Below are 18,392 nucleotides of genomic sequence, written 5' to 3'. Positions count from 1 at the left end.
ACATGTGGGAGCACCAGATTTGGGAAAATATGCAGAACCTTCATTATCAAATAGTATTTGTACGTGCTTAATTTTTAAAAATTCATTCCCAGGGCGTGGGCATTTTTTCAAACTGTCATTTCTTGCAATATTAGTTTTCACAATAAAGTGGTGCTAGATTTCTGGATGAATCATTTCAGTGCATATGAACTTGCTATTTTTTGTTGCAGTTTGATACAATTGAATGTCCAGCTACGCTACTTCAGAGGGGCGTTCAAGGTCAACCAAATTGGTGTAAAACTGGATTCACATCAAGGCTGATCAAAGCTTCCTTCCATTTGTGAGTTCCTTTACACTGCCCTGTCAAAAGTTCCCAGGACAGGTAATTATATTCAGAAAAAAGCTCCCACGAACACACGAGCAGACAATTAGGAGCAGAAGCAGGCCATTCGACAAAGAACAAAGAACAAAGAAAATTACAGCACAGGAACAGGCCCTTCGGCCCTCCCAGCCTGCGCCGATCCAGATCCTTTATCTAAACCTGTCTCCTATTTTCAAAGGAACTACTTCCCTCTGTTCCCCGCCCATTCATATATCTGTTTAGATGCATCTTAAATGCCTCTACCACCTCCGATGGCAAAGCGTTCCAGGCACCCACCACCCTCTGCGTAAAAAACTTTCCACGCACATCTCCCTTAAACTTTCCCCCTCTCACCTTGAAATCGTGACCCCTTGTAATTGACACCCCCACACTTGGAAAAAGCTTGTTGCTATCCACCCCGTCCATACCTCTCATAATTTTGTAGACCTCAATCAGGCCCTTCGAGCCATTCAATAAGATCATGCCTGTTCTGATTGCGTTGATTTCACATTTCCCATCTACCCCTGATATCCGCTGATTGCCTTGCCCAACAAGAATCTATCTACCTCCACCTTAAAAATATTCAACGACCCTGCTTCCACTGTCTTTTACACTGTACCATGAAACATTTCCAGAGCAAATACACTGCAGATTAGATAGACTATAGCTCCTTTGAATCTTCCCACACACACACAGGGGTTACACATATATTCTAATTCTCCCCCTTAGGTGCATTTAATGTTTTTCAGTCTGCAGGGAAAGTAATTTAACATTAAACTAAAGATGTCAAATCCACTGCAGGGTGGAATCTGCCACTACAAACTGGCCTGGGTTTAGATGTCACGCCAGTTCCTCAATATTTGGCTGACTCTTAAGAATATCACAGAATCACACAAAAATACAGTGCATTAAAGGCCCTTAGGTCCAACGATTCTGCACCGCTGCATGAAAGGCACCTGATCTGCCAATCCTAATCCCATTTGCCAGCACTTGGCCCATAGCTTTGAATGTTAAGACGTGCCAAGTACTCATCCAGGTACCACCCTCTGGGTTAAAAGGTTTTCCCTTAAATTCCCCCTGAACCTCCCACCCCTCAACTTGAACTTGTGTCCCCTCGTAACTGACGCTTCAACTAAGGTGATCAGCTGTTCCTTATCCACCCTGCCTATGCCCCTCATGATCTTGGACTCCACGATTAGGTCAACCCTCAGACTGCTCTGCTCCAGCGAAAACAACCCAAGCCTATCCAACCCAAATGCTATGGCATTTCAAGTGCTCATTTCAATGCTTCTTAAATGTTCTGAAGGTTCCTACGACTACCACCCTTTCAGGCAGTGAGTACCAGATTCCCACCATCCTCTGGGTGAAAAGGATTTCCTCAAATCCCATCTAAACCTCTTGCCCGTTATCTTAAATCTATGCCCACTAGTTATTTAATCCTCTACTAAGAGGAACAATTTCTTACTATCTATGTCCTTCATAATTGTGTACACCTCAGAGATCCTGCAACTACCTTAAATCTTATTGAGTTATGGTCACCATCACCAAAATTCTCCCCTACGGTCACTTGTGCCACTTGCCCAGCTTCATTCCTTAAAACTAGGTCATGTAATACCCTCCTCTCTTGTGCTGGCTCTAAAAGCTACAGTGCAGAAGAGGCCCTTCAGCCCATCGGGTCTGCACCAACACATGAACAGCCCTGACCCGCCCAACTAATCCCACTTGCCAGCACTTGGTCATTACACATATGAGCTCAATTGAGGAGCCTGCTGACATATCATCCCTCCTCACTTCAGTAATTGACTCCTTGATCAAAATTGCAACACCAACGCCTCTTTTTCACCGTCTGCAGCCCGCTCCCCCCCCCCCCCCCCCCCCCCCCCCACTGTCTCGCCTCAAGATTCCATACCCTGGAATATTGAGCTGCTAATCCTGCCCCTCCCTCAGCATTGTTGCTGTGATAGGAATAATATCATTCTTCCGTGTGTTAATCAACATCCTCAGTTTCGTTGACCTTACCGTTGTATTAAAATAAATGCCATCTAGCCTTGCCATCTTCCCTTGTGCCTTAACACGTCTATCTTGTTGATATTAACGGCATATTATTAATAACCAGGGGCAATGAGCTTAGTTGAGGAGTTCAGTTTCTCTAGTATCGTGGAATGTCTATCATCACACCGACGGCAGTACTTCAAAGGGAATGCCACCTTTTCAGAGCAACCAGCTTTCGGCAGCAAATGTTAGCATGGATAGTAATGCCCCCATTTCTGAACCTTAAAGGGTACCTTTCTCTGCATCTTTGCTGGTGTTGAGTGAATGTTGATGCTTGAAAGGGTTGAAAGGGTTATGCATTTGCGCCTTGTTCTAACTCATACATTTACCAGAGGAAAAAATAAGTTAAAAAACAATACAACCCACCTTTGTTTCTTACCGCACTCTGCAATACATTTGAGGAGCTGAAGTATATTTTGCTTCATCTCCATCCCCCAAGCCTCCACTCCCCTCCTACTCGCACCACGCACACACACACACACACATCTTGAGTCACCTAGCAAGAAATCTGATGTAATGTTATAGTTGGTCTTAGTTGCAGGATCTCTGAAGGTCAATCACACATATCCTTCAGAAAAAGCTTGCAGACATAGTTTAACACTAGCTTTCTCTTCCTGAGGAACACCAGTAAATTTGACATCCTCCCACAGTAACTTAACGTCATGGGGCCTTCAAAGAAATAATGTTTGGCAGGTACATGTGTTTCTTTTACGTTTTGGACAGTTTTTTTAAGTTCTATAGCATTGAGTGATACATTGTCAGAGTCTCAAATTTAAATACTGTCACTTAGAGCTTGAAAGTTTCTCTTGCAGAAAGACTGGCGCTGATTTGATTCCAATTGTTTGCTCAGTTGCTACGCCGTCAGGATTATGCACCCAGTTTTCACATAAGCAATGCTTCTGGGTGAAATCCAGAATGCTCCTGATCCAGGAGCAGCATTTGCTGCTTTTTTTCCTCTTTGATCTAACTTAGGCACGTGCCTTCCGGGCTCCTCAGTGTCAGATTTTATTTTGGGGGGTACCCAAAGTTACACTGGAGAATCACTCTCGGATCTTCCCAGGTAAGCATTTGCACTGCAATTATCCAGAGGCGCAAACATCCCCTGGATAATCACACTGCCCTGGGAACCAGCCGACAAAACAAGTTAAATGTCTACCTTCGGATGGTCCTAGTGTGATTGAGTAATAGTTCTTATGGAACAGAAAGAGGCCCTTTGGCCCATCGTATCTGTGCTGGCCATCAAGCACCTGTCAATTTTAATACCATTTTCCAGCACTTGGTCCGTAGCCTTGCATGCTATGGTGTTTCAACTGGTCATCTAAATGCTTCTTAAATGTTGTGAGGGTTCCCACCTCTACCACCCTTTCAGGCAGTGAGTTGTAGATTCCCACCAGCCTCTGGGTGAAAAGGATTTTCCTCAAACCCCCTCTAAATCTCCTGCCCATTACTTTAAATCTCTGTCTCCTAGTTATTTAACCCTGAACATAAGGGGAAAGGTTTCTTCCTATCTACCCTTCATAATTCTATACCCCTCAAGCAGGTCCCCTCCTGAGCCTTCTCTGTTCTAAGGAGAACAGCTCCAACCTAACCAGATTCTCTTCATAGCTGAAACGTTCCAGCCCAGGCAACATCCTGGTGAATCTCCTCTGCAGCAACTCTAGTGCAATCAATTACGTCCTACAGCGTGGTGACCAAAACTGCACATAGCACTCTAGCTGTGGCCTAACGGGCATTTTATACAGTTCTATCAGAACTTATCTGCTCTTATATTCTACATCTAGGCTAATAAAGGCAAATATCCCATCTGCCTTCTTAACCACCTTATCTGCCTGTCCTACTTAATTCATGGACCTACGGACATGAACCCGAGGTCCTTCCTAGAGTCCTACCATTCATTGTATATTCCCTTACCTTGTCAATCCTCCTAAAATGCATCACCTCCCACATTTCAGGATTTAATGCCATTTCCATTTGTTCGGCCCATCTGACCAACCGATCCATATCGTCCTGTAATCTAAGGCCATTTACCACCCCATCAATTTTTGTGTCATCTGCGGGCTTACTGATCATACCACCCACATTCATTAATGTACACTACAAACAGCAAGTGACCCAGCAGTAGTACCTTTGGTACAACACTGAACACTGGCTTCCAGGCACAAGAACAATCTTTGACCAAATACCCTGTGCCTCCTGCCACTAAGCCAATTTCAGGTCCGAATTGCCAAATTTCCCTGGATCCGATAGGCTCTACGTTCTTGATCAGTCTCCCATGATGAACCTTATCAACGGGTTCCGCCAGGTTAATGGTGTAAGAAATGTAAGAAATCATTTTAAATACCAGACCGATCCTCGCACGGGATTCCCTCACCACCTCCTTGATTAACCACCTCCCCCACAATACTCCAACCCCCCCCCACCCCCTGCCACCTGACCCATTCCCCTGACTTCCCCCACTCCCCACCACCCTGACCTCCAATCACCCCCAACACCCCCAATCTCCAAACCTCTGACCCTCCACCGCCGCGCCCCCACCCTCTGACTCACTCTGCACCCTGACCTCCGAGACCCCACCCGACCCCGACCTCCGATCTCCCACGGCATGACACTCAGCCACCCTCCTGATTTCTGACATCCGATCTCCGACCCACCCCAAACTCCAACCACCACCTTGCCCTCCTTCTACCAACCCCTCCCCCCCCCCCCCCCCCCATCCCCACCCTGCCAGTCCATCTACCAGCCTCTTGGCTTTCCCTTAACCCCTGATGTCTGACCACCTCCCATCCCCCGAAATCCAATCCCACCGCTGCCCCCCCTCAACGTCCGAACCCCTCCACAAGCAGGAACAGTTTCTTCCTATCTACGATGTCCAGTCCGCTCATGATTTTGAACATCCCTATCAAATCTTCTTGTAGCCATCTGTTCTACAAGGAGTCCAGTCCCAACATCTCCAATCTATTCCCATAACTGAAGTTTCTCATCCCTGCAACCATTCTTGTCAACCTATTCTGCACTCTCCAATGCGTTCATATGCTTTATTCATGGACGTTATGCTGACAAATGCAGCTTTCAATTTGTGCACAGCAAAATCCCACCGACAGCAATGAGATTAACCTGCTTTTTGTGATGTGGTAACAATGTTTGCAAGGAGAACCGGAGCAATCCCTGCTCTTCTTCAAATGGAACCTTACATTTTTTCAGGTATCAACTCAGTGGTGGTGTTCTAACCTCTTGAGTTAGAATGTCTTGGATTCATAGATTTGCAGACACTCCAGTACAATGCTGAATTGCATTGTCAGAGATCCCATCACTCAGGTGAGTCATTAAATTGATGCTTCATCTCAGATGGACATAACAATTCCTGAGGCACTATTCAAAGAACAGTAAGGTGTTCTGGGCAACATTGATGCCAACACCCGGACAGCTTCATTGCTGTTGGTGGGTAAATTGGCAGCCATGGCTGTAAAGCACTATTGGATACCTCGGCCTCAGAAATCATGGCAGGTGTTATATGAATGCCAGACTTTCATTTATTCATTTATTTTGGTTTATTATGATTGAGCCATAGGGCAGCACGGTGGCGCAGTGGTTAGCACTGCAGTCTCACGGCGCCGAGGTCCCATGTTCGATCCCGGCTCTTGGTCACTGTCTGTGTGGGGTTTGCACATTCTCCCGGTGTTTGCGCGGGTTTCGCTCCCACAACCCAAAAGATGCGCTGGGTAGGTGGATTGGACACGGTAAATTGCCCCTTAATTGGAAAAAATGAATTGGGTACTCTAAATTTATTTTTTAAAAAGTGATTGAGCCATTAGGTGGACTTTGTTGAGACTTTTGACACGAACAGGATCATAGCACCTCAAGAGTTAATTAAATAACTCCAAGAGATTGTAAGCATTGAACAGACACTGCTATTTACAGAGGAATGTGTTTTAACTCAATATTGTGAAATATTTGCAATCGTTGCTTTGTGCCGCCTCTTTCAGGCTGTGCTTGTCTCCTCGCAATGTTCACTTTGTCACACTGAAGTGTGGATAAACTGACTGGTTTGGCCTCGCATGTATATGGCTGGGACTGATGTCTGTCCATAGGCTGTAACTGTGTATCACATCTTGACAGAAGGAGACATCTGCGTCTCAGAGCCGATTGGAGACTCATGTGAAATTTGTCAGGAGTGCGAGAGAATCAGCTGGAAAACAGTTAAAAAGTGTTAAAAGACAAAAAATTCTTGAAGCAAGCAGAAAGGTCATACCCCACTGGTTGATGGAAGATTTTTTGAAATACTCTCTTGGCATAAGGATATTACAAGCAAGACCACGCAATTATTGTCCATTGAGAAGCGGCTGGAGGGACTTGTTCTTGAACTACTGTATTTCATGTGGTGAAGGTGCTCACATAGTGCTGTTAGCAAGTTCCAGGATTTTGACTCAGTGACAATGAAAGAATAAGAATATAAAGCATAAGAAATAAGGGTGGGAGTAGACTACATGGCACCTCTAGCCTTACTTCGCCATCAAATACAATCATGACTGACCTCTGACCTCAACTCCATTTTCCCACCCCCTCCTCATGTCCTTTGATTCCCTCAGTGATTTTTTGAAATACTCTCTTGGCATAAGGATATTACAAGCAAGACCACGCAATTATTGTCCATTGAGAAGCGGCTGGAGGGACTTGTTCTTGAACTACTGTATTTCATGTGGTGAAGGTGCTCACATAGTGCTGTTAGCAAGTTCCAGGATTTTGACTCAGTGACAATGAAAGAATAAGAATATAAAGCATAAGAAATAAGGGTGGGAGTAGACTACATGGCACCTCTAGCCTTACTTCGCCATCAAATACAATCATGACTGACCTCTGACCTCAACTCCATTTTCCCACCCCCTCCTCATGTCCTTTGATTCCCTCAGTGATCAAAAATCAATTTATCTCAGCCTTAAATATACTTGATGACACAAACCTCTGGCTTTAATAATTCAAAAGATTCACCACCCTTTGAATGAACTTTCTCCTCATCGCATTCCTAAATGATCAGTCCATTATCCTGGGGCTGCTCCCTCGTGTTATAGGTTGTCAAGCAGGGGAAACAATTTCTTGTGCCTAGCCTGACATGCCCCATCAATATGATGTGTGTTTCAATGAGATCACCTTTCATTCTTCTAAACTCCAGAGAACATAGGTGCAATTTATTTAGCCTCTGATCATAGGATGACGCTCTCTTGCAGGAAACAATCTTGCAAGCCACTGCTGAACTGCCTACAATACAAGTATTTGCCATTTGTCCTCTTAACTTCTTGTTGTACCGTTTGCATCCTTTTGTGTGACATCTCATAGAATAACATTTTTAAATCTAAGTTGCGTCTGGAAGATGCACTGCGGGCATCCTCAACTCCCCTTGGAAACCCCAATTTAAATTAGAGACTTTGGATAGTTTCAATTGCATAGTTACTCAAGGAAAGTTGGAAGAATTAAAACCACTTCTAACTTAGGGATGACTGTAGCACTGACGCCCAACTATGACCCCCACCCCTCTATTGGACCTCTGACTAATATATCAACCCCCTGACAACTCCACTAGCCGCCCCGACTATTACTCCAACACCCTACTACTCCCCAATGCCTCAAACTGCTGCCCGACTATCTCCCCATATCCCCACTACAACCCACCTCCTCAACATCCCTCCCAAACCCTTGCCTTTGCCCAGATCCTCCAACTGATCTTCCAATTACCCTGCCTATCCAACTTGCTCCCTATAATCACCCCCCCCCCCCCCAACTCTCTTGTCCACCCCCGACTACCTACCCATGCACCCCCCCCCCCCCCCCCTCACTACAACTCCAGCCCCTGGCTATCCTCCAGATCCTTGGACAAACCCCCAAACTTCCAGATACCCTCCTGACTCCCTGACCACTGCCTGACACCCCCCCAACTATCATCAATTACTCCCCCAACCTGCTACTACTCCTGCCCCCCTCACTACCCTCCATTTCCCCCCCCCCCCCCCATTACCACCCTACTCCCCTGAGTACCCTACCAACAATGCAACTACCCCCCAACCTCCAACTTCCCGAGATGTTGCTGTAAATAAAGGGATGTTCTACCTGCTGTCCGGGATTGAAAACCTCAGGAGCCTAATGTACTGCACTTTTCTGAGGAGGTTTGACTCGGAAGATTGCACACTCAATATGCAGCTCCTGTCTGTGATCGCTACACCTTGCAAGTTCTGGTCCTTATGATTTTCTCAGTGCATTGTTAAGACTTTCTTCATAAAGGATTCCAGCACATTGGCGATGCAAGTAAATAATGAAATTTGTGAAGCATGCAGAGCCTCCCGATGACTTCAGAGCCCCCCAATCATTTCAGAAACCCATCAATGATTTCAGAGCCCCTCAGTGATTTGAGACCTCTCACTCCGGTGATTTGTGAGCCCCCAGATTATTCTAAAGCCCTTTTTGGTGATTTTAGGGCCCCTCCTGATGATTTCAGAGCCCATCCATCTTGATTTCAAAGCCTACTCAATTATTTCAAAACATCACCAGATTCCTGACTGCACTCCAGCGAGTTGAACTCTTTGCATCTAACCCCAATGAGCATCAGCTGGTATTGAGCTCATGGAATCCCTGCCCATTGTTCCTTTAACATCCAGTTGCTGCTCCTTGCTCCTTTACCCTCATCCAAAATGCAAATGGTCATCCTGGAAACCTGAAATAGAAAGAGAATGTGCTGGAAACACTCGGCTGGTCTGGCAACCTCCATGGAGAGAGGAACAGAATTAACGTTTTAGAAGTGTAGAAAGGTCACTGACCGGAAAAGTTAATGTGGCTTCTCTCCCCACAGAGGCTACCAGTCCTACTGAGTATTCCCAGCAATTTCTCTGGCCGGAATTCTCCGGCTGTTCACTGGCAGCGGGATTTTCCGGCTGCCTCCCTCCGTCAAGAAACACGTGGCTGGGAGGTGGGAAAATCCCCACCTCTATCTCATTACACCAATGGCCAGGCACGCAAGTACCTGGGAGCCCTTCATTGGCTTCTGGTGACTGGAAAGCTGCTCCTGTGGGATAGACAGATGTGCCAATGCCGATAAACTCTGCAGTTTGTATTACTGGTCAATCACTGAAGTAATGGAAGGTTTATAAACCCTCATTCACAATATTCATTAATATAAACCGTTGACACAGCTGAAGAGTTGTTGGGAAATCTACAACTCTCTATATCATCTAAAATGCTTGGAAGAGCCTTATTTGTAGGTAGCATTGTCCGTACTGTATGTAGAAAAGGCAATGATTTGACAGTGATTCTAACTATTGGTACTTATTTACAGTTAGTTCTACATTTATTAGTGCACTTATAAAACTCACTGGGCCTACCTCCTGGGCCCAAGACATCAAGACCTGAGTTACAGATGAAGGCAAATTTAACAATTCATCATTACAAGTAAACAAAAAGAAGCAACATAGCAGCAAAACAATGAGGCTGTTTTTCAACAACATTTAAAGAAAAGCACATTGATGGTTGAGAAAGTCAGAGACAAATATAAAGGGTGATTCCCCATCCATTACAAAACCCACATCACAATGTCAACTTCCACAGGCTGTGATTTGTCATCCATTCATTTTACTGGAGAGCAAATGAACCAGGCTCACTGACCAATTGTTAACCGAGATTTGGAATATTGTATATATCAGCGTGCCTTAAGGAATTAAATCCAACACAGAGTTCCATTCAGCTTCAATCTTGCGAGTTAAACCACCTTGGAATTGACTTGGCTGCCAAGGTGATCCATGCAGCATACATCCTCCCACCCTGAGGATTACCTCATGGCTTGCACTCAGCTTCCAGTTCCCTCTTTTCCTATCTCCACATGCCACTCTGCTGCTGCCTCTATCTACCCGCTCAATTGCTCCTTTCTGACATTCCGATGTTCTCATCTCTGTCATGCCTGTGCATTAGGATAGTGCCGATGAGTTGTAGCACCATTCATCATCCCAAAGGTATCTAGCTGATCATGGAGGAGGCAGAAAAACCAACTGGATTGGATGCCAGCTGAGAGATCTGTAAGAATCTAGGGGGAGGAGGACCTGATTCTCCAGCCTCCCCATTAAAGTAAGTGACAGACGCAAATTTACCTTTCAAATGGGAGTCCCGAGAGAACCCTTTAAGGATTTCTGATTCGATTACTGAAATCCTTAAGAAACTGCCCACAGTGTGCCCATTACATACCACTGTCACTCACAGACTAATCTGGCCAAAGGGGTCTGAAACAAACATCTGATCACCAATTTTCATGCAAAATGGGCTATCATCAATCACAGGCTCAAACAGGATTAATATGACAGGAGGCATTCTTCCAGCTTAGTGGCCCTCTAGGTGCCTGAATTAGACTTGCAAATCAGGTTAAAAAAAATCATCAAAAATATTGGCATTGTTACTCTCTAGAGGCAAGTTATTCTTTTACTCCGAGGTCATCATTTAGAGTTGACAGTCATAAAAAAGCTCCCTTTCTCCAATTCAAATTGCCTCTTCAAGGTTCCCTCCACCACTCTCACATCTGATGCTGAATATCTTTGTCACTAAAAACTGTTCACCTCCCTCAATTTCCTCCAGCCCTAGTCCATTCCCTTTTCCAATTCTGACCCCTTTATAGTTCTTCTCCATTTCTCTTAGAGCCCTCAGCAGAGTCATCACTTCCATCGGGCCCCATTCTCTTGACTGTCTTTGCCCAGACCCAGCCTGGTCCCATCTCCGGTAGAAACCTATCAAACGTGGCTTCTGCATCCTATGGCCGCCCGCAGTGTCAACTGCTTTCACTGTTCAGGTCCCTACTTTGCTCCTGTTTTAATAAAGAGCCTACTCATGATCTCATTAGTCACTTTATCAATGCCTCTATTTCCAACCTCTCGTTCCTCTGCAAATTATAAATGCAAGTTGTTTGGAACTGCTCAAACCTGATGAATTGGCTGTGCCTGCTTCTTTATTTTTACATGTTTATATCTGGGACTAAATTATAAACAAGGAGGTACTGTACCATTTTCTTTTTTGCAAAGTTTGAACCCAATTCATCTGTTGAAGTCAAGACTGTGACTGTTCAGGCAACATCCTTCCCTTAATTATACCCAGAATGAAACAGAACCTGATGCTTGTGAAGATTCAGTGGTTATTGACAGTCATGGAAAGTGCAACTCAATTAATAACAAACTTTGAAAATATTTAGAAAAGGCAGAAAACGTGAAGGTTTCCATCTACTCAATGAATACCCTCTCTCACTGAAAGCTGCATGGAAGAACTGCTCAGTTATATTAGACCCATACCAACCCTCTCAAGAGATAATCTAGATGAATTACCCTAGCTTGTTTGCACATTGCTGACCTGGCGGAGAAGTGTGCTCCCTTGACATTTCCCTGAATATTTACCGCAGAGCTCAACCTTAGCACATCTCTCATACCTTCTGCACAAGTGTCAATATGTTTACTTCACTGTTTTCCCACAAGTTTATGTCAAAGTTCACATTCTTTCAGAGCTGACATGGAGAGCTGACATTTGCTCCCTTTTTCTGGGGTTGGATTTGGAGCCAAGGTCTAGAGGTTCAAATGTCCAGTATCAAGAAACTAGGAAGACCTTTTACCAGGAGCTTTCTTTGGTCCGCCCTTGGCATTCACTCCTGCCTTCCCACCAGCTTTGGCATTACCAGCTCCCTTAGCATTGGCCTTCCCACCACCTTTTGCTCCTTGTCCTTTCTGTCCAGCTCCTTTCTGTGCTAACCCTCTCTGTCCAGCTCCTTTTTTATTGGCTTCATTCTTTGATTCATCCTTTGATCCATCCTTTTCCCCTTTAACTCCATTCTTCTTTTGCTCCTCCTTCTTCTTGACCTCTTTTTTGGATCCATCAGCGGGAACTTTTGCAGAGACAGTAGGGATCTCATCCTTTTTCTCCACTTCTGCTGCAGCTACAAAATACAAAAAGACACTGATTAAAGATTGCTCCATTACAGCTCAAAACCGAGCAATTATCAGTCCTGGAAGCATGTTTAGCACTACTCCTGAACTTCCTCAGGAATTCCTGTATCTCCAAAGGACCTGCAGGATCCATGTCACTGAAGTAAGAAATAAAAAGGTATTAGGTGGGGTCAAATGAAAAGGGAATGTAATAAGGTCTAAATTAGATTTAAAATGCATATATGTAAATAGGCAACGTGCAATTAGAAGGGTTGATGAGCTGCAGATACAGTTGGATGGGAATATGATACGGTGATAAGAATGAAAACCTGGCTCAAAAGAAGGGCAGGATTGGCTCTTAAATATCCAGACCATAAGACATAGGAGCATAATTAGGCCATTTGATCCATCGGGTCCGCTCCACCATTTAATCATGGCCGATATGTTTCTCATCTCCATTCTCCTGCATTCTCCCCATAACCCCTGATCCCTTTATTAATCAATAACCTACCTATCTCTGTCTTAAAGACACTCAGTGACTTGGCCTTCACAGCCTTCTGCAGCATAGAGTTCCACAGATTCACCACCCCCTGGCTGAAGAAATTCCTCCTCATCTCTGTTTTAAAGGACCATCCCTTCAGTCTGAGTCTGTGCCCTCGGATTCCAGTTTCTCCTACTCGTGGAAACATCCTCTCCACATCCACTCTATCTAGGCCTCTTAGTGTTTTGTAAGTTTGAATAAGACCACCCCTCATCTTTCTAAACTCCAATGAGTACAGACCTAGAGTCCTCAACCGCTCCTCAAGTGACAAGTCCGCATTCCGGTGATCATTCTTATGAACTTCTTCTTGACCCCCTCTAAGGCTAACACATCCTTCCTTAGATATGGGCCCAAAACTGCTCACAATATTACAAATGGGGTCTGACTGGAGCCTTATACAGCCTGAACGCACAGTCGTGTGTGTATAAGGAGTATAATAGGAAGTATAGTTGGGAATTTAGTACATTATTATGCCAGAGACTGCCTGGACGTGATGTTATGACCATGCCCTGTAACAACATGCTGGGCAAGACTGACAGTGGAGTGATATGCCTTCCCTATCCCTGAACTGGCACAAGGACAATCTTTGCAAGGTCAGTGTTTCTTCACTCCGTGAACCTCCCATTCTGCAAAAGACTCTCTCCCAATTGTGGCTCAGAAGAAGCTTCCTCTTGGCAACCCCCGCCTACCTCAAAGTCATGCATCTGAGTGAAACCTTCCCCAGTCTCTCTCTCTCTCTCTCTCTCTCTCTCTCTCTCTCTCTCTCTCTCTCTCTCTCTCTCTCTCTCCCCCCCCCCCCCCCCCCCCCAGTCAAGGTTTTGCCTTGCAGCACCTTTCCTTGTGTTGAGCTTTCGACAGGCAGCATATTACAATCTACCCTGGCCTTATCGCTGGCCAGGTACTTAGAGTCTTGTCTCTGAAAGCAAGTCCCCTGAAAGTGATGCAGAACTGCCTGCGAAGCCTGGCGCTGAGGCTGAGGTGCCACCAGGTTAAGGAACAAACCAAGTGTATGTTTGTTATATGTGGTTGTGAAACATACTGGCCCAATGAGATGCCCGAGTGGCCTATTGATTCAGCATGGATGGGGAGTGATTCTGGTGAGCAGCTTTATTAATGATCATTCATCAGATTGAAATCTATTTAAATCGTGTTCCCAGCACGGCACGGTGGGGAACGTGCACCGCCATTGAGGTCTGGCATGGACAATCTCAGTCTGTTTTCCTGTTGACAGAAAACTGATGTTTTTTGCTCCCGCGATATTCTCACTCCTGCCTGACCCAATGCCCACCACAGGAGGGAACGGAAAATGCCACTGAGTGTTTTTCCCCCCTGGATCTGGCTCACAGTCAGTGAACCAGCTTTGCAATAAAGAATACAAACTGATAGGCTCACCTAATATTATGTATAAATCGGCTATCATTGTCCATCAGTTTTGCTAATTTGATGTAATGATAAAAGGCAGTCTAAATGCCAAACAAGCTGTTAAAAAGATGCCTGGTTCGCGAGCTTCTCTGAGAATGATTAGGAATTGGCTGCTTTATTCTGTGTGTCTTTTGTTCCTTAATTGTCACTGACAATTTTTTTAGGCGCAAAAAGCACACAATGCATTATCCCAGAGAGCAGTTTAGAACAGAAGGACACCTACAGGATTCAGGTCTAATAGTCCCAAGTTACTTCAGTTCCTTATATTTAGATTTGTGCAGTTATTTCAGTCTTTATTTTTCTGACACATTCCTTGGCCAGTTGGCCTTCATGCATCAACTGAGTGAACGTGTGATTTCTTTCCTGCTAAAAAATGTCACTTTCACTTAAAACGAGGGTTGGGGGAATCGAAAACAGCAGCTGCACATTTATACTACAATAAGAAATTCTCTTTGTTGCTTTGATGGGAAGTTTTATGTTTGGATGGGAGACAGATGGAATGGGAGGGCATTCATGCAGCCTGTAAATACTAGCACAGGCTAGCTGGGCTGAATGGCCTGTTTTAATGCTGTATATTTGATGTATAGTTTTATACCATGCCAACTTAAAACACTGAAATATCTTCCTCCATCTTCATGCATCTTATTATAAGCCAGTTAAGCAAACTTTTAAAAAAATAATTGAAGGGATGTGGGTGTCGCTGACTGGGCCAGCATTCATTGCCCATATTTTATTATCCTTGAACTGAGTGGCTTGCGGGTCCATTTCCGAGGGTATTGCTGTGGGTCTGGAGTCATATTTAGGACAGATCAGGCAACGATAGCAGATTTCCTTCCCGAAAGGACATTAGTGAACTAGATGATTTTTTTAACGACACTGGTTTCATGAACATCATTAGACTTTAAATTACAAATTTTTTTTATTGAATAAAATTTTACCATCTGCTATGGTGGGAATCGAATCACGATCTCGACAGCATTACCCTGGGTCACTGACTTACTTGTCCAACATCAATACCACAACATCACCATCTCAGGGTATTCATTTCATTTCATGTGCTTTCATCCACAAAGTACAGTCTGGCTTTTGTAACTTGCCAGTTCCTTACATGAATCCATGATATCTTCGTTCATGCAACTGATCACGTTTAACAGTAGTTGTATAGTTTGTCAGAAATCTCCAGTATCTAAAAAGCAGGACCATCCAGAAGCAGCCTGGAAGCGAGGGATCGCAGCGGTCTGCAGGTGAGACTAAAGCAACGCAGTTTTAAATCTCCTCTCCCCAGCATACACACGGCAAACGTCCAAGTGATCGAGAACAAGCTGGACGAGCTTAACTCCAGACTTATCTCTCAGACGGAAGTAAGGGACTGCTGTGTGCTCTGTTTGACGGAGGCATAAGACCATAAGACATAGGAGCAGAATTAGACCACTCGGCCTATCGAGTCTGCTCCGCCACTCAATCATGACTGATATTTTTCTCATCCCCATTCTCCTGCCTTCTCCCCACAGCCCCTGATCCCCTTATTAATCAAGAACTTATCTATTTCTGTCTTAAAGACACTCAATGATTTGGCCTCCACAGCCTTCTGCAATAAAGAGTTCCACAGATTCACCACCCTTTGGCTGAAGAAATTCCTCCTCATCTCTGTCCCTTTAGTCTGAGATTGTGTCATTTGCTTCTAGGTTTTCCTACAAGTGGAAACATCCTCTCCACGTCCACTCTATCCAGACCTCACAGTATCCTGTAAGTTTCCATAAGATCCCCGCTCATCCTTCTAAACTCCAATGAGTACCGACCCAGAGTCCTCAACCGTTCCTCATATAACAAGCACTTTGTTCCAGGAATCATTCTTGTGAACCTCCTCTGGGCCATTTCCAAGGCCAGCACATCCTTCCAGGGCCCAAAACTGCTCACAATACTCCAAATGGGGTCTGACCAGAGCCTTATATACCTTAGAAGTACATCCCTGGTCTTGTGTTCTAGCCCTCTCGACATGAATGCTAACATTGCATTTGATTCAACATATCTCACCCCTGCCTCACCTGAAGGCTTCTCAATACACCAGATGGATTGCACGGTGTCATTGGGCAAAGCGAAAGGTAGAGGGGTTTGCCTCCTGGTGCTCAGACGTGGCAAACTACTGCTGCCGGATCTGGAATACCCGATTGTGAAGTGCCGCCCATACTACCTTCCATGTGAGTTCACTTCAGCCATTATCACAACGGTCTATATCCCACCCCAGGTGGAAGTGAAGAAGGCGCTTGATAAATTGTACAGTGCTATATAAATAACAGCGCAACAGAATATCCGGAGGCCTTGTTCATCATGGCCAGGGACTTCAACCAGGCGACTTCAAGAGTGTCCTGCCAAAATTCCACCAACACTTCGCCTGTCCCGCCAGGGGCGCCAACATCCTCGGCCACTGCTACACAAAAATCAAGGGCCGATCCATCCCCCGAGCACACTTTGGAAAATCAGATCATAAGACAGTGCTCTTTCTCCCAGCATCCAAGCAGAAACTTAAGCGGGAGAATCCAGATAAGAAGGTTGGGCATTGTTGGTCCAAGGCAACAGAAGAGCTCCTCCGCGATTGCTTGGAGTCAATAGACTGGTCCATATTCAAGAACTCAACAGACAACCTAAACGAGTATGTCACCAGTGTCACAGACTTCATCAGCAAGTGCGGAGAAGATTGTGTGCCAAAGAAGATAGTATGCATGTTTCTCCAAACGGAAACCACGGTTTAATCGGGAGATTCACTCCCTACTGAAGTCCAGATCTCAGGCGTTCAAGACAGGTGACCCTGACATATACAAGAAATCCAGGTACGATCTCTGAAAGGCCATCAGGGATGCCAAGGGACAATACCAGGCTAGAGTCACAGACTAATGACATGGACTCTCATCAGTTGTGGCAAGGCTTAAACAACATAAAGGGCTGCAAAGCAAAGATGAGCAGAATCTCTGGCAGCAGCATGCTCCTCCCTGATGAACTCAATGCATTCTATACTCAGTTGGAGCATAAAACCATCAAATCGTTGTCAACTGCCCCAGCAGCCTCGGACACACCAATACCTAGCGTCAACAGCATCCAAAGTCAGATCAGCCTTCTTGAAAGTGAACCCTCGGAAAGCAACGGGTCCAGACGGGATCTCTGGTTGTGCACTCAGATCCTGCACGGACAAACTAGTGGGTGTGTTTGCCGACATCTTTAGCCTCTCCCTACTCCGTTCTGAGGTTCCCATCTGCTTCAAGAAGCCCACATCATAGTGCTGCCAAAGAAGAACCGGGCAACATGCCAGTGGCCTCGACATCTATCATTATGAAGTGCTCTAAGAGGTTGGTCATGAGAGACATCAACTCCATACTCCCAGAATGCCTTGATCCAGTGCAATTCGCATATCACCACAACTGGTCCACAGCAGATGCCATACTCCCATGGAGTATCTCGACAACAAGGACTCCTACATCAAACTCCTATTCATTGACTACAGCTTTGCCTTCAACACCATAATCCCAGCCAAGCTCACATCAAAACTCTAAAACCTAGGACTTGGCTCCTCCCTCTGCAATTGGTTCCTCGGCTTCCTGACCCATAGACCACAATCAGTAAGGATAAACAAAACACCTCCTCGATAATAGTCCTCAATACCAGAGCCTGTGTACTTAACTCCCTATTGTACTCCCTATACACACACAATTGTGTGGCAAAGTTTGGCTCCAACTCCATCTACAAGTTTGCTGATGACACGGCCGTAGTGGGTCAGATCTCGAAAAACGGTGAGTCAGAGTATAGGAGGGAGATAGAAAACCTAGTGGTGTGGTGTAACTGCAACAATCTCTTCCTCAATGTCAGCAAAAATAAAAAGCTGGTCATTGACTTCAGGAAGCAAAGTATCGTGCACGCTGTTGCAGCAAGAATGGTGTTGAGGTGGAGATGGTTGACAGCTTCAAATTCCTAGGTGTGCACATCACCAGCAACTTGTCCTAGTCCACCCATGTCGATGCTACGACCAAGAATGCACAACAGTGCTTATACTTCCTCAGGAAACTAAGGACATTCGGCAGGCCCACATTGACTCTTACAAAGTTTTACAGATGCACCA

General features: G+C 45.2%; 1 protein-coding gene across 1 annotated transcript in view; it reads right to left on the bottom strand.

The window, feature by feature from the left end:
• Positions 1 to 6,543: 6,543 nt before the first annotated feature.
• tmie (transmembrane inner ear) overlaps positions 6,544 to 18,392 on the bottom strand; it is a 159,100-nt gene continuing 147,251 nt past the window's right edge. Inside the window, exons 4-5 of the mRNA XM_038808461.1 lie at positions 12,012 to 12,332; positions 6,544 to 6,578 (exon numbers count right to left, since the gene is read on the bottom strand). Coding sequence (XP_038664389.1) covers positions 6,544 to 6,578; positions 12,012 to 12,332 — 356 coding nt within the window. The remainder of the gene's footprint in view (positions 6,579 to 12,011; positions 12,333 to 18,392) is intronic.

This window comes from Scyliorhinus canicula, chromosome 10 (assembly GCF_902713615.1).
Source record: "Scyliorhinus canicula chromosome 10, sScyCan1.1, whole genome shotgun sequence".
Taxonomy (NCBI): domain Eukaryota; kingdom Metazoa; phylum Chordata; class Chondrichthyes; order Carcharhiniformes; family Scyliorhinidae; genus Scyliorhinus; species Scyliorhinus canicula.
This window is presented reverse-complemented; position numbering and strand designations above follow the sequence as displayed.